The sequence below is a fragment of the Rhipicephalus microplus genome, chromosome 1 (genome assembly GCF_043290135.1).
Source record: "Rhipicephalus microplus isolate Deutch F79 chromosome 1, USDA_Rmic, whole genome shotgun sequence".
Lineage (NCBI taxonomy): Eukaryota > Metazoa > Arthropoda > Arachnida > Ixodida > Ixodidae > Rhipicephalus > Rhipicephalus microplus.
Window position 1 is genome coordinate 292,177,503 of NC_134700.1, and position 23,809 is coordinate 292,201,311.

General features: G+C 44.1%; 1 protein-coding gene across 5 annotated transcripts in view; it reads right to left on the bottom strand.

The window, feature by feature from the left end:
• LOC119165735 (SET domain containing 2) overlaps positions 1-23,809 on the bottom strand; it is a 138,195-nt gene that overhangs the window by 75,873 nt on the left and 38,513 nt on the right. For all 5 annotated transcript variants that reach the window (XM_075865140.1, XM_075865141.1, XM_075865139.1 and 2 more), the window contains 7 exons: positions 18,873-19,283; positions 17,949-18,284; positions 10,943-11,466; positions 10,220-10,348; positions 7,587-7,638; positions 7,393-7,469; positions 5,456-5,657 (listed from right to left, as the gene is read on the bottom strand). In XM_075865140.1, the coding sequence (XP_075721255.1) occupies positions 5,456-5,657; positions 7,393-7,469; positions 7,587-7,638; positions 10,220-10,348; positions 10,943-11,466; positions 17,949-18,284; positions 18,873-19,283 (1,731 nt within the window). The remainder of the gene's footprint in view (positions 1-5,455; positions 5,658-7,392; positions 7,470-7,586; positions 7,639-10,219; positions 10,349-10,942; positions 11,467-17,948; positions 18,285-18,872; positions 19,284-23,809) is intronic.

Sequence of the window (23,809 nt, forward strand, 5' to 3'; positions counted from 1 at the left end):
TTGCTGGTCTTGTTTCACTATCACAGGCTTTGCCGGCCTATGGTGACCGGGCCACCTGACAACACTGCCGGCTCCCGACTGTACCCGATAGTCTGCTTCTGTGTCTTGTCTGGATCGGTGTCATATCGTTCCAGTGCACACGCTTGCGCTACTCCGCCGACTTTGACAATTCGCGATTTGTTCCATGTTTAGGTCCTGCTCATGTTTGCTTTGCCCTCTGCTACGCATACCCTAATGTCTGTTACACAGAGAACGAACCGCGAATAAGTCGGTAGGGCCATACAAGCCCACCAGCACAACAATGCGATTCTGCGACCGCTGCGCCCGCAGGCCACTTTCCCCAAGTTTTCCCACACGTGAGTTGCGCATTTCATGGACCTTTCCTTCACGGACCCAACCTGCCTTCTTGCAGCGTATATTGGTTTTCAAGGTCACCTTCTTGCAGTATGCTTCCCTCTTTTCACATAATCGCAACTTCTCCGCATGTCTCGCAAGTCTGCTTTCCCCTCTTTATCGCAACTCCTTCGCCCGTCTGCACCGCTCCGTGACGCCAGCCACGATTGCTCGAATTAAGAAGTATCCTTTTCTGGCTAGACACAGATTTAGAGCAGTTCCATGTGTCCTGGCTAGTATTTCATGCGTGCGCGTCTTGCTCTGTTGGTGTTTGTGTGTGGTCAGGATGGCGAACGGGATGCTTTCCGCACATTTTCCTGCCGCTCAACACAACACTAAAAGTGCAACCGCATGGCTTGGATGTAAATTGCTTAATTATACTTAGTATAGGCGCCGTATTGTGTAGCGCTTGCTAATAGCTGTTGACCGCCTGTCAGCGAACTTGCCACTTCGGGTGTCCTTGCATTCAGCTGTGATGGTAAATGCTTTGTGGGCAGAGGCAATGACAACATGTGTGCGAAACTGTTCTCATGAGGTCGACTTCGTTGACGTTGAACTCCATGCCGAGTCTGAAGCTTCGGAACAGGACCACTCCAGCGGCGATTTGGGGCAGCACGTTGTCGTCTCCGACATGGGATGGCGGGACATCTTCTGGGATGATTTCATTATGGCCAATATGAAGCAGACTCTGCGGAACCGTGCACGAATGAGGGCATTGTGAATGAAGTGCACGGCAAGAGCGACTTAGTGGACTCGAATGATGATGACGACAAAACTTTGGAGCCAGTGCCCGTGAGCGTGCCTGTTGCAATTGGCTACATTGAGAACCTCAGGCAGCTTGTAATATATGCCAAGGGCCTTGGCAAAGAGCACGCTGCAGCTTAAAAAAAAAAACTCGAGACGACCCTTATCACTTCTGTTTTTCGAAACATGTGCATTAAAGATTTTTTGCGAAAAAATGATTTTGTATTTCATTGCAAACATTTTAAAACTGTGTTTCATTTACTATGACCTTCAGGAATACAGCGAACGGAAGCCGCATCACGCTCAGGTTCGTTATAAGCGGGCTCAACTGTAGTACCAATTTGAATGACACAGTGCCCCATGCTGTCTACTCTTTATGGCATCAGATATAAACAATTCAGTCTAATTTTCCTCTATGTATACGTGTGTTTAGGTATCAGTGGGCTGAAATACACATAAAGACATTAAAGGATATTTAAGAGGAGATGTGGGTCGAAAAACCAGAGTTTTCTTCAAAATTACAGATTTTCATTTTCGCCTGTTTAGATAAAATTAGTACCTCTACTGTCCTGAAAAAAAAAAAAAAAATGTCGAGACTTGACTAGAAATGCTTTCAAATTGTGTCTAAAGAGCACAAAGTGCTTGTTGAAAGGCTCAAAGTGTGCAGTCTTCGAGCACCTTGCCGTCGATAATGCGCCGCTGCTTGCCATTGTCGATCGCATGAGGCGAAGAGTCGAGTCTCACTCTTCAAATAACCAGTTTCCCTCGCAAATGCGGCACAAGAAATAATAAAAATAAGCACGCTTCTGCGTGTTTTTCGAGCGCCGTGACTGTCTTATCACGTGTTACGGATCGGGGACCGCCACCTTTAGCCACTGTGCACCTGTATGTGCTGTAAAGCCTATTTGCGGGGTCCATGTCTTGTCGAGCAGGGCAGCCGAACGATGCTTTTCTCGAGTAATGATCTCCGTTATGAATGAAAAAAAGCCATTGCTCACACGTGCAAGCCGTTGTGCGGCGCACTCTGTAGGAATAGGCTACGAGCAGCTGGTCCGATTTGTGGCAGTTGTTGGCTTGCAAAAGCCAATGCATCAAATCTCATTCACAACCATCAGCTGGAAAGTTCGTGATACGGCAATGGATGACGTCAGCGCCAATCTTGTGAGGCTCAAGGAGCTTGCAGTGAGAGAACTTAGCAGGGACGACATTGCCATTATGTACGACGGTATGTGGCCCAAACATGGCCGCAAAATGGCATGACACTAGACAGTTTTAGATTTCGCAGTCTTGTCGAACTTCTTCCTAGCTTGCAGCTGGCACAAGGCTCTGCCAGATGGAGCAGAAGTTTGGCAAGCGTTTCATGGCCCTGTCTGGAAGCGAAATGTCTGTGAGGAGTCGGCTCGAGAAAACCGTGAAGGACAAACTCATGGTGCTGACGTATTTTAGTGGCAGTGACCACTACAAGAAGGATTGTTCTTTTTGGTGTGCAAATTTAATCAGATTTAATGATATTTTTTCATAAATAACAACTCCATTTTAACTTTAAAACTCGTTTTAAACATGAATTCTGCGATTTGTTTCCATGAGCCCCTCCTTTTTCGGCCACTTCTGGTGTTAGGATCTGCATGAAATTTTGCCCAAAGTTTTTCCTAAGTATGACAAATATAATTATCTAATAGAAATGTCAATATTTTATTGTATAATAAAAAATTGTATGTAAACCTTTACTATGGTAGGTGAAATATGGACTTTTCACGTCTATTATTTTTCACACCTATTACATATTTTGCATGTGCTTCCTAATTAGTTATTTAAACTCTACACTTTCTTTGAAACATTATGAACAATGAATGGTAAAAAATAACCGAAGTTTAGGGATGAAAAGCGGGGGAGAAAAGGGTTAACGTTTTCATTTTGTCGTGTTGCAGAGCTGTAAGTATGCAACTTGCAAGAAAACTAATTATATATTTGAAATCAGCATAAAAAGTTCCATAAACAGCTCAAGTTTCATTGCTCTAGAGTGAATGTTAAAAAAAAGAGTCTTCGAGTAGCACCTCCCCTACAATAGCCGGGACCCCCTTGATTTCTTTCTTAGAATGAGTGAAATTGCCCTAGGTCACATTGCAACAGTTAGCAATAGACCCAAAATATGGCTTTATGTTGCTTTGCAAGAGTTGCACTCATACACATACAGTTGAACTTAGATTTTTTACGACTCACTTTTGTTATGCTCGGGTACATTTTGTTACAGCATTGAAAAGTGAACCACTAGCCAGAGTCGTACAACAACAGCCACTACTGACATTAAAAAGCCCCTAAACCACCCAGAGGTCAAAATTCACTTGTGGTGAGGAAACTGCGCGAAAACGATGCCGTAATAGCGGAGTAAGGCTCGTTTGATTATGAACACATGGCGATGGCTGCTTTCACTTTTTCCTTCACAACCCTCCGCTCGTATTCTCCCTCAAAACCCGTTTGCCCTCTTGCCGATCGCCCCTCCGGGTGTTTTTCTGCCCATCATCGGAGTTTTCTTTTTTTTGCCTCCCTGACTTACTCCCCTTCTTTCTCTGACACACACACTTTCTTTTACTTTGTATTTTTTCACTCCCCTCCCATATATATGTTTTACCTTACAGTCGAATCTCGATAATTCGAACTCGGAGGGGCCCGAAAATTTGTCGAATTTGAAGAAGTTCGAATTAATGAAAGCTAAGTAAACAGAGGGCTCCCCATGCAGTGGCGCATGTGCATTGAGCTAACACACGAGGGGAAAGTTTTAGAAGACTTACATTTATTCACAAATCACAGGACATTAGTCATTAATTGGAAGTAAACGGCGATGCGCATCTGCACACGTTTGCCTTGCAGCGAGTCAATGAATTTCGCACGCAGCTTGAAAAGCATGTCTACTTCGGCTTCAGCATTCCCCTGGCAATATAAGTTGCGCCCGGCAATGTCCAGCGCCGACACTCTCTAAGGATGACAACAACGACTGTATCTCCGCTACTACCTTCTGCGCCAAAGCCGCAGCGTGGCCAGCACGTGACAAGAAAGGAGCAGGAGCGTCTCCCTGCGGAGAGAAGCAGATCGGCATTTGAGATAAACCAACACTCCATGGCAGTTTTTTTTTTTTTTTGCTCTCTTCACGCACGTCGTTGAAAGGAGAAGGGTTAAGTGGCAGGGACGAGAAAGGGAGAAGCATGGCACAGGCGCGTAACAGAGAGCCGCACTCTGCGACAGCTTTTTTTTCTCTCTCTCTCTCTTTGGGCATGGCGTTGGAAGGAGAAGGGTCTTTAAGTGGCAGGGGCAGAAAAGGGAGAAGTGTGGCAAAGGCGCGTCACAGATCGGCATTTTAGAGAGAGCGAAAATTTCACCTCAGCCTTTTCTTTCCCTTTCTTTTCCCTTTTCGCGCAGCGGTGAGGTGTCGGAGGTGCCGCCACGGGATTGGGCGGAATGCTGAGAGCATTTTCCGAGTGCGGTATGTTCGAATTAACCGTCGCAAGTGCTTGTGCATTCGAATTACCCGACGTTTTTGCCCATCGAAATACATATAGATTTGACGGGACCTTATCGTGAATTCTAATCAAGCAGAAGTTCGAATTAAGCGTGTTCGAATTAATGAGATTCGACTGTACTTTCTTTTCTTCACTCCCACTGTCCCTTAAATCCCCATTCCCCCGTAAATGCATCGGTTGAGATGTCCTTACATGTGACAGTTGTCGTGCACTCCACACCCCATTTTCTCAACTTATTTTCCTAAATGTCAGCTTTCCCTCTTTCCCCACTCTCGCGTGGTATGGAAGTGCGGTCTGTGTGCATTTAGGAGAACATGCGGGCAACACGACGAATAGCCAGGAGCATGGACAGCTGCTTGCAGACTAACCGATCGCTCGACTAACCGCAGCACAAATGCGCGGCGCATCACACAGAGGCCGGAAAGGCCCGGAGAGGAGTAGTGACTGTTGTTTCAAATTTGTGGCGCGCCGTCGGCTCGTAGTGCTGTCACGTGAAGCATTGCTGACCGAGACGGCATTCTGCACACAATTCGGGTGTTCACTTGAAATGTTTGGCAAAAATATTGTAGGTGGTTTATGGGCCTTTTAAAGTTATGAAAGTGCATCAAGTCGAAGGCAACTGAAAGCATAAACGTTGACTGTTGAATAAAGCTATACATGCAACTTACAAGAGTAACTCATTACTGAAACATCTTTTATTTTACAGATGCACAACAGTTTTGCATTAAGCATACAGCCACAAACAAAACTCGCAGGACTAGGTTCACGAAAACACCATACGATGGGAAAGAATGCCTACGCACCTTTTGTGTCTCGCAGTTCGGGTCGCACGAGTGATTGATGAAGCGCGACACATTGCCCTTCTGAGTGGCATCAATGATCTCGTCCGCACGTAGCGCCATGAAGTAGTAGTGCTGGTTGTTGTCCCGGGCATACTGCTTGACCCGCTTGCGGAAGTCTTCTGGCGTGAGTACTTCTCCCACATATTCCATTACAAATGTGCCCCTGAATGAAACAAAACGAAAAAGCTGAAACAAAACGCCGAAGGAACCATGGCTACGAGAATGCCAAGCGTGCCAATAAATGATGATCACGGATTCGTGTCAATTGAACAGACAAATATATATGGGGAAATGAATGTCTCAGTTAAACACACAAAAAAGCCATTCGGCTTGGTCAACGTTAAAATTGGAGGAGGCAAGGGGATGGGACAAGTGCAGGGATGAGCAAATATTTAAAATTTCAAATATTTTTGTAATAGTGCTTGCTTTTAGATTCGATTTACACTGAAATTGTACTATTCAAGCTTCCCGAAGACAAATACACTAAACGTCTAATTGGCAATAGGGCGTTTAGCCCTTTCAGGCATTCAATACTTCTACGCCATCACACTCTTGTATTGAAAACAAGCTGCCTTTTAGGCTCTTCTACAGCCACCAATGCAGTGACTCAAGAAAGCGCTGGTTTAAACATTTAAGATGATGGATGTGGCAGAAATGGGGCCCGATTAAAGCTGTTTTGGACCTGAAATTTGGGAAAAACCGGGCACCCGAAATTTTTAGCACGGAAAATTTCAAATGTTCTTGCATATTGACGTGTACACGGCTTTATTTGGAACTCTAAGCTCAATGGAAGCGCATCCTTGTTTACCACATCAGTCGGGCTTCAACAGCCCCAAAAGCAGGTGTTTCTACTTTCTTTGCCGGTCTTTTACACGCCAGGCACGTTGACTGCCGATCGGGAACACGCTTCAACGATCGGCGACAGGCTTATTAAGCAAGTCGCCTGCAAAAACAGGGCTTATTTTTCTGAAGAAAAGCTCTGTGTAGTCGCATCAATTGGCATGCGTATAAAAAGGCCACATACAGCACGAATGATGTCTCAAAATTTGTGCCTTGTTGTAGTCATATTGTCTACATATCCTTTTATCGTGTGCCAAAGCATATATCAGCTACGGTGTATTAAAGAAACTGTCTAATGTCCTTCACTGCTTTTCCGTTTTGTTGCGCAATGAAAAGCGTAGCATCTGAAGTGTCTAACCTTGCAACGGTTTATCTAGAAAGTGTGTAAAAATTTTTAAAACAGAATTTTTCTCTCCATGTTCAGTCTCCTTCAATTGGTGTAATGAATGCCCACAACACTGGTGGGCAGAGGCAATGACAATTGCAGTGGTGAGAATGCCATCCAGCATTTTGGAGCAGCCGTTGGAGCAGGCAAAATCTGCTTTTGGAGCAGCTACCGCTGTGTTTGGAGTATGCATGGGCTTTTCATGATATACACACAGGAAGAAAATTTAGCTTTAATTAAGTTTAATGTTCCCTTAGTTCACATGGTCATTTATACAGAAGCAGCAAGCCCACAAAATAAGCACAAAATATAAACAAAAGCAGGATCATATACAGAAGCGGCGACGTAATACAGTGAAGGAGATGTACGCAAATGTACGAGATGGCTCTCTTTAGACATTTTAAATGCCATTCTTTTAAAAATTACTCAACTCCTGCTCAAGTACAGCAATGTATATATTCTAGTGCAGTTTCATGTGAAAAAGAATAGAGGTCGGCAGAATTAGTGGGGAACCTAACCTGCTCTAATGCTTAATTTAAGTAGACATTAAAAGGCAAATTTCCATAACTTCTACTAATACAGCTCATGGTCAACTCTAAGTAACTAATGGCGCTCACTAAAACACAGCAAAACCAGGTGATAAGAAAAAAGTACAAAAAACATGGATTCTTACGAAGAGACTGTCTCCAAGGTGCGTAGACCCCAGCCTTTTTTCTCAGTCATAAACTTTTCCACCTTGATGTAGCTTTTCTGCAATGTAACGAACATGCTTCAGAATAATTAAGAAAGGGATGCATTCAAAATGTGGAAAATAAATTTGTTGCTTTGGCACACAAGAGCAACAAAATAGATATTCTCTGCTCATACCTTCTGAAATCGTCTGTTGCTGCAATTTTCACCATTAGGACAGCGGGAACCACTAAACAAAAAGAAACATGAAAATTTCATTTAGTACTCAATTACATGCCCTCAGAAATACAGAGATGTCCTACGCTTGAACCAGATGTTTAGTAAGCAATTTTCCTCTGTGCACTCCTCTTTACATTAGAGAAGAAGAAGAAAAAGACTGCATCTTAGACGTGTGAAGTAGTAGTTGTGGCAGTGCGCACTAAACCATGTTCGGGTCAATGTTAAACTCGTACCTGCCACGCTGGTCCAGGGGCTAAAACTCTCGACTGTTGACGTGCAGGTCGCGGGATATATTTTCGGCGGCAGCAGCTGAATTTTCTATGGAAGCAAAAATTCTTGAACCAGTGTGCTTAGATTTAGGTGCACAATAAAGAACCCCAGGTGATCAATTTCCGCAGCCCTCCACTAAGGCGTCTCTCACAATCATATGGTGGTTTTGGGACGTTAAACAACAACAATTACCATTAAATGTTAAACTCCTACACCAATTCGACTGATGGTCTCTTGATGGATTCTTTAAGTGATGGATTCTTTAACCCCTTAAGGGGGTACTGACACCTTCTTTCGGGAGAGAGTTTACTCTGCCATACAAATCTCCTGTATACAGAGACAGCTCTGAGAGCGTGTTACGCTGAGCAAATGCCGATAAGATATTTTATTTTGATATTAAGGATATCAATGTTCATTCTAGAGCAATAAAACTTCAGCTGTTTATAGAGCTTTTTGTGCTGATTTCTAATATATAATTAGTTTATGTGCAAGTTGCTTATTTTAAGTTCTGTAACACAACTCGAAAACCTTTAGCCTTTTGTTCTCGCTCTTTCTGTCACTAAACTTCCATAATTTTCACAATGTTTCAAATAAAGTGTACAATGCAGAAAACTAATTAGGAAGTGCATACAAAATACGTAATAGATGAGAAATGCCCACATTTCTCCTTCCCTAGTAAAGGTTTGCATGAACTTTTTATTATATAATAAAAATATTGAAATTTAAATAAGATAATAGCATTTCTCACACTTAAAAAAAATTTGGGCAGTGTTTCATGAAGATCCAAGCACCAGAAGTAGCCGAAAAAGGAGGGGTACATTGAAAAAAATGGCAGAATTTGTTTTGAGAAAAACAAGCTTGAAAGTTCAAATTGAATGTTTATTCATGAAAGATGTGATTAAATGCAATAAAATTTGCACACAAAAAAGATCAATCTTTCTTGTAGTAGCCACTGCCACTGAAAAGCACTAGCGCTATAAGTTTGTCCCTCACGGCTTTTTCGAGATGACTCATAGCAGACATTTTGCTCACAGACAGTGCCATGAAATGCTTCCTAAACTTCTTCCGTTCCATCGTTCAGTCTTGTACTGACTGCAAGCTAAGGAGAAGTTCAAAAAGACTTCAAAATGTCAAGGGACACAACAGTGCTGATGCCATTATGTGGCCGAGTTTATGCTATGTACCGTCGCACATAACAGCAATGTTGTTCCCACTAACTTCCCTCACTTTGAGCTCCCTCAATATACAATTGTGCTTATATGTTGTTTTTGCACAAGCAAGCTGTATTAATTTTTAAGTGATTTATAAAGCTTTTTCTTCATTTTTCATTATAGGATTACAATCTCATAAACCTCTTGCAATCAGCTTTGTATTGAAAGAATCAAAATACCTGCTCTTTGATTGTTTTTGATCTGATAAGATGCAGCCAGAATGACTCAGATACTGCCCACAGTTTAACAACTTTAGAATCTATGGTGGACGAATGGGCATGTAACAGCTCGCATTTTCGCCTCTGATTGCAAGTGGCACACTGCTACGAAAGCATGATGTTTAACTTCATGGGAATATTGAAAAGCTGTACTTGTAGTGCTGAGACGAAAGGCCATGGTGGCCGCATTTCGATGGGGCAAAATACAACAACACCAGTGCGCTAAGAATGGGGTACCTGCAAAAGGACCCTGGGTGGCCAAAATCATTCTGAAGTCCCTCACTGCGACATTCGTAATAAACATGTGGTATTAATTTGTAAACCCCTTAATTATTGTATTTTTTCGGCTGATGCCGCCACGAGCTACATGTCTCGAGCTGTTTTTTTTTTCTGGTGCTCATTTTAAAACATAACACACTCAGACAGGTATTTATGCATGCCGAGTGCTAAAAATAAATGCTTAAAAGCAAAGCAACTGTCAGGGAAGCTTAGAGTGCTAACATCAAGACTGTTCAACACACAACCCCAATAGTAGCATTACCATCGCCCCTCAAGCACATCTGCGCCTCTAGCAACAGCCGCTGGCTCTATAAAAACTGAAGCGGCAGTTCTGTGACCATAAAAAGCATTGAATGACTCCGCCGGGACTATAAATTATGCTATACTGGGGGACACTGCAATGATTTCGAGCATCTAGGATTCTTCAACTTGCAAAAAAATTCAAGTACACAAATGCTCTTGCATTTCACTTCCCATTATACAATCTATTGTGAAAGAACAAAAATTGATTGATTGACACGGTGCCACTGTGTCTGGTAATCGAATCAGCGATATTGTGCTTGGCAGTTCAAAAGCGAAGGGTACTACTTTTGTGCCAAAGCTATACACTCACCATTCAATCATGAGTAGGCGGTTGAGGCAGTCCTCTTCACAGCCCATGATGCCCCTGTCTTTCTCATCCTTAGTCAAGGAGCAGTCGCAAATCATGCGGCGCACCTCCTTCTTGCTTTTTGTCTTGCGCCTGTCATCAGAAACTTCATCAATGCTTGACTTGAAGATGTGAATGAGCCGAAAAGCACTCACATTTCAATGTGCAGCAACCTGGCCGCGTTTTCTAACGAAACTCCAATTGTTATTCTGTTGACAGCTTATAGGTACCACAATGTATGTCAGAGTACAGTTATTAATTGTTGGAGAGACATGTACAGTGGACTCTTATTAAACGGAGCCTGAAGGGACCGGGAAAATTTTTCCCATTAAACAGGCATTCTATTTACACAGAGATCTGCAGGGGTGCAGAATAGAAGTACGAAACCAATTATATCAGAGGCAGTTGTTCCGTTTAAGCAGTGGTTCCATTTAACAAATTTAGGTTTACTGAGGGTTTAGTGTATGTAGGCCATCAAATCGAAATTCAATAGAATTCACTTCACAAGAATGTACATACATGCAAGGTGCAGCATCAAGCTTTGCTGTTACTTTAACTTGATTAGGAAAAAAAAATTGGCTGACTTTTTATTTCAGTGACCATGCACCTCTGAAAGGCATTGCCGACTGCTTCAAAACTGCAGCCCAAAATAAAAGCCTGCCTACCTGAGCTGAAAAGTGAACCTACCTCTCGAAAAGGTAAAGGTTTTCTTCAATATCCTCATAGCCGATAGACTTGGAAGAAGAGCTGTTCGTTGCACTGCTCGCACTGCCTTTATCCTTGTTGTCCCTGCTTTCCTTGCTGTCTCTGTAATTCCTGCCGTCCTTGCTGTCCCTGTAGTCCCTATTGTCCCTACTAACCTTGCTGTCCCTGCAGTCCCTATTCTCCTTGCCATCCCTGTAATCCCTGCTGCTACTCTCAAGCTTGTGGTTATCTCTGGAGGCCCTGGGTGAGGCTGTGCTGTCAGACTGCTCTCGGATGCTCGTCCCCCTGGACCCCCTGGAATCCTTTGAATGCAGTGCCAATGTGGGGCTGCTACGCTCTCTCCTTCGCGGGCTCTCCTTCGAGCCAGCTGGAGTCACTTCTTCTTGTATGGAGGGCATCCTAGCTTCACACGGAGGGGAGTTGCGGGCTACTGGTGAAGAAATCGATGGGATGGGTGGAGTGTCACGAGTTTCAAGTTCACTGCTGCGCCGCCAGCGGGACTTCACCTGCAAAGATGACTGCAGCTGTCATTTCACACCTTGCCTCTATTGTCAAGGGCAGACTTTCCTTTAATATTTACTAGATGGAATTGCGGTGCTGCAATCATTCATTTACTACACAAATTATGGGTAGTTCGTGGCTTTGCCTAGTCTTCATGCTTGTGGCTTTGTTTACTGTTGTTTTTGGCTTTTGTTTCACATAGAGAATGGCTTGTTGTGAATCTCTCATGCAGATTTGAATTAGCCTAAAAAGGTCAGAACAGTGAAATGGCATTAAGCACTATTGCTAAACTTTGTCTTGCAACAAAATGGCTGTAGGCCAGAGAGAGCTGAGCAATAAAAGCTTAGACTAGTTTATGTACTACCCATGATTCCCATGCTGGCTCACACGCCATGCATTGCAGCTTCTATGGACTCTAGAGCCAGATTTCCCTAGAGTGCCATTGTGAAACTCCATTATTTTGAACTCCAAGACCAATGAAGAGAAGAAGAAGAAAAAAGAAAACAATGAAATCTCCGCGATTCCTAGCACAGAAACGTACATCAAACAAAGCTAAAAACAAATGAGCATTAATTAGGTACATCCCACTAATTAGGTGGCACTTATTTTGCAGTTCCCAGATAAACTCAATGCTACCAATGGCAATAACACGAGCATTCATACATTGAGATAACTTAAGGTCTTGTGCACAAAACAATGTCAGCTCATTTGCACACACTGCTCCTAAATTTGAGACATTCAAAACTGCCGTATTGCTAGCATGAAGCTTATTTTGAATGCGCTTACAGTAACAAAAATAGGCCGTCTAGTATGTCAGAGCCTTATGCGCTACGTAGTTGCACTTTTCCTTCTACAAAACGAAGGCTTGCTTTATCTGTTTCGTCACCATTTATTCAATCAAATGTGTCAAATTTCGACAAATATTGTTAGAGTCCACATAACTTGTATATTGCACAACATACATTACACACAATATTTAAACGCAAGTTTGGCCATGTTAGTACTGTATTTACTCGTTTAATGCTAACGCTTCTGTACATGAATTGGTTATGTGACATGTTATGCGATTCATAATGCTCCACAGCCAGCATTACTTTTGAATTTTTTGCCAGAGATCCCAACTCTGAATTGGGTCTTGGTCATTTCACAAATCGATTCACGTCAACTGAAAGCCACAGGAGTGGAAAATGTATAGTCACCCGATACACAACCCACAGGCTCAGTTCACAGTTTGGTTTGTCTTGTGAATACGTAACTGAACCCTCACTTCAGATTCGCTGTTGGGGTCGCAGTTTCATTACAAAAGGCATCGTTGCAGTCCCACAGAAAGTTGAGAAAGAATTATGCAGTGTTGCCTGGCAAATTCTTGTTAGACACAATCAGCACAAAGCAGCTTTCGAGCAGGTATAGTGCCTTAACTTCTTAACCTAGTGCCAATACGACCAATGAGGACATTGGCACCCACGTCTCGCACATCACTTTTGACGACATATTTGGCGATATTATAATCAGATGTCTTGGTGTCAGCAATAAAATTTGCCATTCTCTGCCCGCTATTGATACGGTTGGTACAATACGAGACTGCTGTGGTCCGCAGACAGCCTAAAGGCTCATAAAAGTACATTTGAAAGTGATCATCCGAGGATGTAGCGCCTGCTTCACTTCCTCCTAAACTGCACACTAAGCCAAGATACTGTCAATGGATAAAATCGCTGCATATCAAACCATGCCAAAAGTGCTGAACATATGCTCCACATATGCATGGCGACTCACAAGCACAATAAAACACAGTCAATACGATCAGCACCAGATCAACCAAGACACCTCTAATAGTGATGAGCCCACGTCGGCACGACAGCTATAGGTACGAGGCACGAATCTTGAAGGCAATGCTTTCAATAACCGCGTGCACAAGATCAATTTCTGAGGCAAGTTACAGGTAGCATTTCCAAATTTCCAACACAGATCCTGGATCACACGCTTTTACGCACGGGAACCAGAGAATGTCATAGATATTGCATTCGTTACGCCGGAAAGAACAAAAAATTTTTTTGACGACGAAACGCAAGCAGACATGGTATTCAACTTCAGCTGTTTAGCATACCTGCCAAGTTCAAGGAATCTCAATTGAGGAGATTTTCAAAGTGAGAGGGGGGAATGGGATTGCACACCGATTCCCCTCCCCCTTTCACAACGAGGCATCTCAGGGAAAAGATAAGGGCGATGAAGAGGGGGAGTCCCAAAAAGCCCCGTAAGCATAAGTATTGTTGCAGTCTCATAATTGCTCATAAACATAGCAGGTGGGATTTATCAACTACGCTCATTTACATTACTGTATATTCACTCAATCAGAGTAATTGAGGACGACGCAGCGAGCAATGGAAAGAAAAATGGTAGGTGTAACCTTAAGAGACAAGAAGAGAGCAGAGTGGATTAGGGGACAAACGGGGGTTAAGGATATCATAGTTGAAATAAAGAAGAGGAAATGGATGTGGGCCGGGCATGTAGCGCGTAGACAGGATAACCGCTGATCATTAAGAGTAACTAACTGGATTCCCAGAGAAGGGAAGCGGGTTAGGGGGAGACAGAAGGTTAGGTGGGCAGATGAGATTAAGAAGTTTGCGGGTATAAATTGGCAGCAGCAAGCACAGGACCGAGTTAACTGGCGGAACATGGGAGAGGCCTTTGTCCTGCAGTGGACGTAGTCAGGCTGCTGCTGATGATGATGATATTTACTCGCATAATAGGCCCACTTCATTTTTTTCAAAAAATCTGGCTCCAAGTTAAGGGTGCGCCTATTAAACAGGGTGAAATTCCCGAAACTATTTTTAAATTACAACATATACTGTTTATAACGTATAGATTGACGAAGTCACGAATATCCACGCTACAGCTGAAACAACCTTCTTCATAAGCTACACAGGCGAAAAACCTGTTGAGCATGCATTCTCGCAAATCCGAGAATCAAGGTGTAAGACGCAGCGTGCCTTCAAATTTCTGAAAGTTAACATCAAAGAAGCCCTACGAAAGGAAAGCGCCATCGTGGAAATTAGCCTAAAACGTTTCAGGCCACCTAAATTACGTGCATTTATCACGACCGAAACTTGTGCGCTGAATAGCACTTATAGTTTGATTTCATGGGCTTGCACTCCATATTTAAGACATTGCAATCGAATTACGAACCACCATTCGAGTGTTACAGCAGCGCCCAAGCCCCCTTTCCTTCAAGTAGAGCCACCGAAAAGAGTTATGTCGATTCTGTACGAAAAACGCAATTTCAATCGCCCGCGACCCCTACCGATAAGACAAAAGCGATGAGGCCTAGGCTACAGTTAAGCATGTTGTCATGGGAAGTTTGCATACGTGAAGATTGTGCGTTGAAAAGATTGCACTCAAGCATTGATCCAAGAGCAGCGCGCGATATGATGTTTAGGTTTGTGGCCAGGAAATCAATGGCAACAAAAGTCCACAGAGCTTGGGCAAGTCCGCGTACAGTCGACGTTCGATTTCTCAAATGCCCGAAACTCCAGACATGCCCGATTTCCAGTACTCATCTGTGGCACCGTCAAGTACCCCATAGAGTCAATATATTAAAAAGTCCGAAATTCTACTTGTTTATAGCGTTCACCATCTGATTTTCCAGACTTCTTACTGCTGACTGCAGACTCGAAGTCACTGTCGACGCTGTCATTTCGGTTGTTTTTGAACCTCAAACCAGCCGCATCGCGGCTGCCGGACCTTTAAAAACCAAAAATGTTGCAATCCAGTGCACGCCTATCCGTCGCCAGCCATAGCTTAGGCCGCACGAGGCTGTGCGGCCTGTGCTACAACAGAGGCAAAAGCTATGCTGTCGACCTATGGTCTGCCGTCAGCATGCTTGCAGGCTCGTGGAGGGCAACAGACCCACCGGAACTGTTTTCACCGCGGGAGCTTCATAATGGACGCCAAGACAGTCGTATTGCCCAGAGTGGACAGCATGTGCGATGAACTTCCACCCGCCTACATTGCCTTCGACTATGTCCACATTGCCGGTGTTTTGATTCCAGCCAGGTTAACCCTTGAGGGCTTCGCCGACATGACAAAAATTTTGACCTGTGTGTGGAACTGACGGATGACGAAATCATTCGTGAAGTTACAGAGAATTCTGACGACTCCAACACCGAGAACGAAGAGGCCGCGCCTACACAGCCAAAGAGCTCAGAGTTGATGCGAGCACAGACACTGTCATCGGTGTACAGCGACAGCATGACGTTAACTGAAATTCAAGCAGACATCATCGCGGGCAAGTGGAATGCCATGCAGACGAAAACAAGCGCCCCCCCCCCCCCTTTTTTTGCGCCTAAGTGTTCACGAATGCAGCAGCGCCGACCACATTAGATTTTCGTTTTTTTCTTCTGCTCTTTTCAGAACCACCTAAACAATGCATTTGCTGGATTGCAATGAGAACGCTGCACTTGTGCCACGACCCTCTCCATCAGCGAAAAATACTTGTCAAATGTATGTTTTTGCTTGCATTCGTTTTTCCGGACTGCCCGATTACCCAGACGTTTTTGTGGTCCCTTGAGGGTCCAGGAAATCGAATGTCGACTGCAGCGGCAGCAAAGGCAAAAGCTCGCGTTGGAAAGTAGAAAAGTTTTTTAATTAGCGGACGAGGTAGCAAACACGATCACGACAATGCTTTTCCTGACAGTAAATTCAATGCACACTTGAAGAGGACGTGATCACATGTTCCATGCAGAGTGCGTGCGGCTGGCCAGCGATCACAGACACGTTGGCAACGGTGCAGAGGCTACTCCAACACCCAGGCAACCACCCAACTTCTTCACGGAGGTGGCACAGTCTTCTTTCTTTTCTTTGTCCCCACTTTAGTTAATGTAGAAGGGCGTCTAATTGCCACTGTGCAAATCGGTACAGAACTACTGATCATGGCCAAGTTTGGGGTGCGTCCATTATGCGCGGAAATAAAACATGTGATTTCTCGACACCAAACTGGGGGTGTGCCTACTATGCAAGTGCACCTATTATGTGAGCAAATATGGTAATGACCTCCTAAATTAGTTTGAATAATGCCATAAGCGATGGGTTCACAAAAAGCCTCGATCAGACTGGGTTGAATTTTTACAGCGAAAGCTGTTATGAGATCACAACACGGATAGAGTGCGCCGTAGTTGTCCACCGCTGCCACTGCCGCCGGTGTTTGTAACCACTATCGCGTAAGGCGAGAAAGCGATAAGTAAATAGAAACACTAAGGACACAATGGAATTCAAACCCAGGTGCCCTGCGTGCCAGCCCAGTATTCTACCTATGAGCTGTGCTGGTGCTTGGAACTCCATGGCAAACTGACCCTAGGCCGGCTTCAAGTTGGGAAAGCAATCGCATTAATCTGTGTAATAAAGCATTTAGAACAACAAAGGAACAGCCAGGTATCACGCAATTCAAATTGCATAACGAGTGGGCCATTGAATGGTACAACCCATTACGATAGTCCTAGGCATAATTCTTCATCATTGTCAGCTGCAGCATAAAAAAATTGCACAATATTCCTTGCAAGTGTGCAGCGGGTATCGCGCTTCATCGAAGAATGACGAAGGATGGATGGCATAGTGAAGGCCTGCACGAAAATTATGATGGTTTTATGACATAGTGGATACTCTTCAAGTGTGCTCGTAGCAGTTACCCCAATAGTGCTTAAAAAGGCTCTAAAAGACCACTCTTCCAGCTTTTGCTGTGACTGTGCTGCGCGTTCCATGTACGCCTGGCGGTTTTGCCAATGTGGCCAAATCATGCATAGACATTTCAATTTCAGCAAAAGATTTTGCTGCCAGCCGCACGAACAAACTGTTGAAATCCAGGAGACTTGGCAGGTATGCTTTTAGCATGGAAACAACACAAGGACAGAGTAATACTAGAAGAAAGACAGGCACCAGAGCCAGCTAATGTATTGCAGCCAAACTGGCAATAACACAATATAGGTATGCAGAGTTGCATTACACAGAGCTCAAACAGTTGGCCAGCTTTGACAGTGCAGTCAGCTAGCTTGTTGCCAATGAAATTTCCCCTTGTAAAAATGTTTTTTTCTTGATGACTGGGACACTCAGCATTGTGCATTAACTTGCACCTTTAAGGATCCCAACAGCCATGCTTGTAAAAAATTATACTGGGACTGCATCTCTAAAGAAGCATTCTGGACGACAAAATGACGAGGATTAACACAACCTGTTGCTACAAGTGAAAACTGAACATATCTTGGCAATGCTGGCTCACACATGCAATTAATTGCCTTTCTTTGGCATGTATTGTCTATAAATGCTGTTCCTTCGCAAAATGAAAAGATGGCGATATAACTTCCTGTCCTTTTATTTCACAGACGAGCGCTTCTTGTTAGTGATGCTTCAGTACTAAAGTCCCGATGTGTGCTTCTACTAAACTAAACCTAGCGGTCTGTACTTCCTATTATTGTAAAAGCTTAAAACAATGTTGCCTGACCTTTTCAGGACGGCTCGAATCCAGCGTGGCAACACACTCTTTGCTCTGTGGAGATGGTGCCTTCGGTGGTGGAGAGGGGGCCCTTAGTGATGGAGACGGAGCCTTCGGTGGGGGTGGCGGAAGCGATGTGTTGATATTCTGGGACTTGCCAGAAGCCTTGTCATGCTGTGGTGGTTCAGTCAGTGTAGTTGCAACTGACTCAACATGTTCTGCTGGCAACACTGGGCAATCGAAGAGAGGCACAGCAGGTGGCTCAGCAACGGTGTTGGGTTCCGCGTCTTGCCATCTGGTTCTGCGCCTCGATGATCTAGGCGTAGTTGAACCCTTCTCGGGACTCTGTGCAGGCAAAGCAACAAACTCATAGGCAATCATGAACTCATGTAAGAAACCTATGAACTTGTACAAATGGCATGACTCTACTTCAAGCTCCATAAAACCAACACCATCTACACCATGCAAGCATGAAAGAAGAGCTTTTTTCTTTTTCCCAATGCCAAAACGGTACGTACTACTGCAAGTGCATGCACACAATTTCTGCCGAGCATTTACAGTTGCTACAATACTTCTACGAGAAACAACCAGACACACTGCCAACCTCCACAATAGATAGGTGCTGCGACAACACCAAGTTTCATTAGAATGCTGTTAGACCAATTTTTCTTGTACTCACTGACCACAGCATTAAAAATACATTTGCAGAAAAGTAAGGTGCCATTATATTTTGCCATGCTTGTAGTGATTAAAACACGCAATTATATGAAACAAACATCACTAAATAGGAAGTACTTATAAATACTAACATTTCTGAAACAGCAGCGGCCATGTTTGAGTTCATGGCGAAAGTCACTGCCATCCTACAGCCACCCTTGCATGCTGACAAATTACAAAAGCCATCAAATAAGAAATGCCGACTCCCATTCTTACATCAAGCGCACCACACTTGTCAGGACTGCTGTAGTATCGTCGGTCCCGATGGTCGGCGACTTTCGCCTCGCCTGGTGATGATGCTGTAGGTGACAAAAGGCAGGAGGGAGATGCAACAGTCTCACTGTCAATAATTGGTGCTGCCTCTGCAATTTCTTGAGCCTTCGAGACAGAGTCCAGCAACCTGCCAGATGGCACTGATGTCAAGTTTTCAGTCTTCTCCAATGCTGGAGGAACTGTTTCAACATGAAGGGGGACCACGTCCGTTTCCTTGTCAGATTCGGTAGTACAATTTGCCTCGACCTGGCTGACAACTAAAGGTTCGCCTTCGAGTTCACAGGCCACTACTGCATGGTTTGACTCTCTGCAGGCTGTACTTTGAATTTCTGGGATACTTTCTTCAATAGGCTCCTACAAAAATAAAAAAGTTCACTTATGAGTGCTTCACAGTGCTTCATCTGCCCCATTCTGTCCCGTTCCTGGCACTGCTACCCATTCTTTTCCTACACACCAACCAGCTTATGTTTACACCTTATTGCAGATTATAATGGGGCTAGCATCCCCCTTTTAAAGGGGATACGACAACAGAGTTTGAAGCTTACATTACATTCAAGGTTACATTAAATGTTAACCCGTGCAGATCCTACAAAAAGCTGGCAATATTTTACCATGTCTGGCGTGATAGAATGTTTGTGTTCAAATTTTTTACCGCCACAGCTGAACAGTACAGCACTGTGACAACAGTCAGCCCAGACAAAATGTAATGAAACCTTGGCAAGCAACATTCTTGAGTAACAGGAGTTGCTATCAAAGGTAAGGTTTTTGCGAACAATAAAAACAAAGTGAATGAAAGAGATAGAAATATGTTATGGCTGCCGTGCGTCATTGCATTTATTCATGCAAGTATCAACAGTTTGCTGCTGTTTACAGCGAGAGGAGTGAAGAAATTTCAGGCACAATGCAACAAACAGTAATGCCTTACTGCGCTGTTTGAAATCCGAATGTCTCCAAATGTATGTCCAATGTGACACTACAGAGTAGTATCCTCTCACTTTGTGACATCACATTCCATGCCAAGCTGTTGGTTGCAGAGCAAAGTTCAGAGGGAGCAATTTCCCATTTTATTTAAAAATGGGCCTTAAAGCAAAGCCCTTTCAGGGATGATCATGTTTAAAATGAATTAAATTCAGGAACTTTATGGGTCCAGCATGAAACAGCAGGGGGCTACGGGACTATTTTTTCGAGCTCAGGTTCTTCAATGTGCCATTAAATCTAAGTAAATAGGTGTTTTTGCATTCTTCCCTCTTGAAATTTCATCACCATTGCCAGACGCCAAAGCCGCATCCTTCAAATTAGTAGTGCAACAACGCTGGCTATTTCCCTACTGCAGAAGTCCATACTAGGCCCCTCAACTCCTTATAAAATGAAAATTGTAGGATGGCGGTAATCTATCCTGTAAGTAGAAACTAGTCATCAACATCAGGACAGTGGCGAGACAAAATCGACAATGTGCAGATGAAGCTGCACACACTAAACTAAAGATGTCTATATTTTGGGAAGTCTTGCAGTTAATGTTCTGCCATAATCACAACAGAAAAAAAAAGATAAAAAATAAAGGCAAAGGGACACAAACAAATATTTTGTATACTGAGAATGTGGCCCTGCCACACTGTTTCAAGTACTAGCCATGGAATGGATAATCTAAAGGAGCTTATTGCCTCACGAATTCACTGCCGCAAAAATTCGTAGAATCTGTTCAGTAAGAGTGGAGTTACGAAAATTTAATGCACGCTGCGATTTCATTCTCTCTTCGCTCTTTCCGATAGAAGTGCCTGAAGCTAAGCAGGAAGAGATGGCACAGAGATGAATAACACGTCACCCGTGCCTTGCTACTTTGATTGATGATTGATTGATTTGTGGGGTTTAACGTCCCAAAACCACCATATGATTATGAGAGACGCCGTAGTGGAGGGCTCCGGAAATTTAGACCACCTGGGGTTCTTTAACGTGCACCCAAATCTGAGTACACGGGCATACAACATTTCCGCCTCCATCGAAAATGCAGCCGCCACAGCCGGGATTTGATCCCGCGACCTGCGGGTCAGCAGCCGAGCACCTTAACCACTAGACCACCGTGGCGGGGCAAGCCTTGCTACTTTGAGCCCTTTCTCTCTCTCTATTTTTCTTCATAATGCAGCTTTTCAGTGCGATGGCATGCACACGCATGGACAAGTTGCAGCCTCCCGCGGCGGCCCCTTAACGACCGAATCCCCTTATTGACCGAATGCGTCATGTTCCGATCAGCCATTGGCTGATAATCAGCTCTCCCAAGTGATTTTTGAGCTTGTTCCTTCATTTGTCAAGAAGAGAGAAAGCAATTTTCAGCTGACTGAGAATTTATTGTGAATTCCAAGCCGTGCGCTGCGCTATAATATTTGGCTTGCGTGTCTTCGGGAGCCTCTAGTACACACCGGCAGCGTTTTCTGACCATGCTCAAATAGCGTTGCAGGGCCCCTTTAAAGGAACACTAAAGGCAAATCTTTTGTAGATGCTGATTGCTGAAATAGCCCAGGAACCTTGTAAGGCTTTCATACTAAAGAAATGCTTATTTTGCAATAAAATCACATTTTAGTGGTTCGCATTGCATTAGCGCCTAAAAGCGGATCGCGTGACATCACACTTGCCATGCACAATGTTGCCCACCTTTACTGTGCAGCCGCCTACACTAGTAGCATAGCGGCAGAACGGAAGTAGCGGGAGCCACAACAGCAACAATTGCTATTGAACATTTTTCTGCTTGTTTGTTTCAAGTGGGCCCCACTAGATGGCATCACCTATCCGGCCTAATCAGGCAAAAACGTAAATTTTGAATCACTCGTGCAATTCTCCATAGTAATGCCAGGCGGTTTGTTCTATGAATCAAATTGCAATGAACAACAGCTTTTTAATGTTGTAATGCACAGAAGGTTATTTTATCACCGCAGCTGGTTTGCTTACCAGTGAATAATTGTACTAGAGGACTTTGACATCGTTGGCATCATTTCAAAATGTCCCACTCGTGGCATATACAGTGTCATACATTTACCTTAATTTCTCGATTAGTAGAGCACTGCTGTTGATAATATTAATGTTTTAGATGTTCCCAAACATTGATTTTTCACCCTGATGTAAACATTTATTTGCCCTTGGTGTACCTTTAAAAGCATGAACACTTACAATTCATGAGAATGCATGTCATACCTTTATTAGTATGCTATTCAAGGTTAATCGTGCACTGCTTTATGCAAGGTTCTGGCACCTCAAGGCACAAGCTACGGGGCAACATCTTTAGAAACAGTGAAAGCTTTCAACACAGTAAAATACTAGAAATTCAACACCCAAATCACAAGCACCAGATCATTAGGGTGGCTTGTTTGGCAATAGTTCTTGGTACGAGAATACCAACAGTAGCAAAAAAAGCAAGATGAACCGAGACAAGATAAAAATACAGGACAGGAAGGATGGTGAACTATCAACTGACTAATTCGATGAAAACGATGTAACTGTTATGAGCAAGTATGCAAACCACACAGACCCTTCCACTACATACTAGAATCACTGTCAAGATACCGATACTCTCGTCCTTCAAAAACACAGATGGCGTGCTAAAACACTTAGCAGGGTCATGTTTGTAGATCTGAAACATGTGGGGTGCTGACAGCGCTGTAAAGTTGTTTGCGCCGCGTGGCGCACGTGTCTCGCCCAAAAGCCGCATTTCTGGTAACAACCGCCAAGCGATAGGTGGTGTGTTCGCGAGAGTTGGCCACCACTATCGTCACAATCATGGGGTAGCGCCGGCAGTGATTCCTGGCGGAAGCAAGCCTTGGTGGTGGGCGAGAGTTGAGCGAGTCTCTTTTGTGCATGGCACTTGCTGCGAACGGTTGTCTCTAGCGTGGGTCCTCGGCGCGTGGTACCGCGACCTGCGCGCCAGGGGGGGCCCTCGTGGTATTTCAAGCGTTAGCGCCGCCGTCTTGGGTGTGTTATTGTGTTTATCATGCTATTGTGTGTTTGTAGTGTTATTGTGTTATGTTGTGTGAGTGTAAGGTAACTTTGTGTAATGATGACTTAGCGTGTTAATTAAAATTAAGGTATCATTTGGCGGACGATATCTTCGTTGTAAATTAGTTAAATAAATGTATGTGTGCTTTGGTTTGTACCGACCGCGTCTGCTGTGTCCATTCACTCCAAGAGCATGGCAAGGCGCTCGCCTCATCGAGATCCCACACTGGCTGCCGAACATGGAGCTTTTGGAGTATCGGATGACAGTTTTCGCGGTTCGGTACAAGGTTTTGTTCGAGCCGGGGAAAAGTAGGCCTTGGGGGACTTCTTTGCCAGCGTCAGTGATGTGCTTTATTGAGAAACGAGGAGATTGGTTTTGGGACATGTTTGAATTTGTCGGAAGGTTGAGTTTTTATTTTTTTTTTTTCTGCTTGCAAGTTTTTTTTGTGTTAGTTTTTAAAACCGTTGTTGAATTAAGATGAGAGCCATGCGGTCTGCATCCTGGGGTGAGCAAGGCCTAGAGCACGTGATTTGTAGGCCAGGCGTGAAGCAAGAGTACGGAAGCCTGATGGGTGGTCCGATTTTCCGTAAATAGCTTTTATCTCTTCGGGCTCAGGGAGCCGGGTGTCGTTGCTGTCTTGTATTGCGGCTCGACGCCGGGGCGTCGTGACACCGCCCGGGGCGGTTCGTCGTGCCGACAGCAACGTTGCTGTTGCGGGACCGGTACTGAGGTGAAGTCGAGCCGGACAGTGCAGCAGTGTCGACCGGCAGCGGTGTCGTGGTGCAAGGACATTATGAAAAAACATGGGATGTCATTTTTTTTTTGTTAAAGCTTGTGTAGCTAATTTCTTTGTTTTTCGAAATATGGTGTTAACTAAGGTTGGGGGAGGATGTGGGGG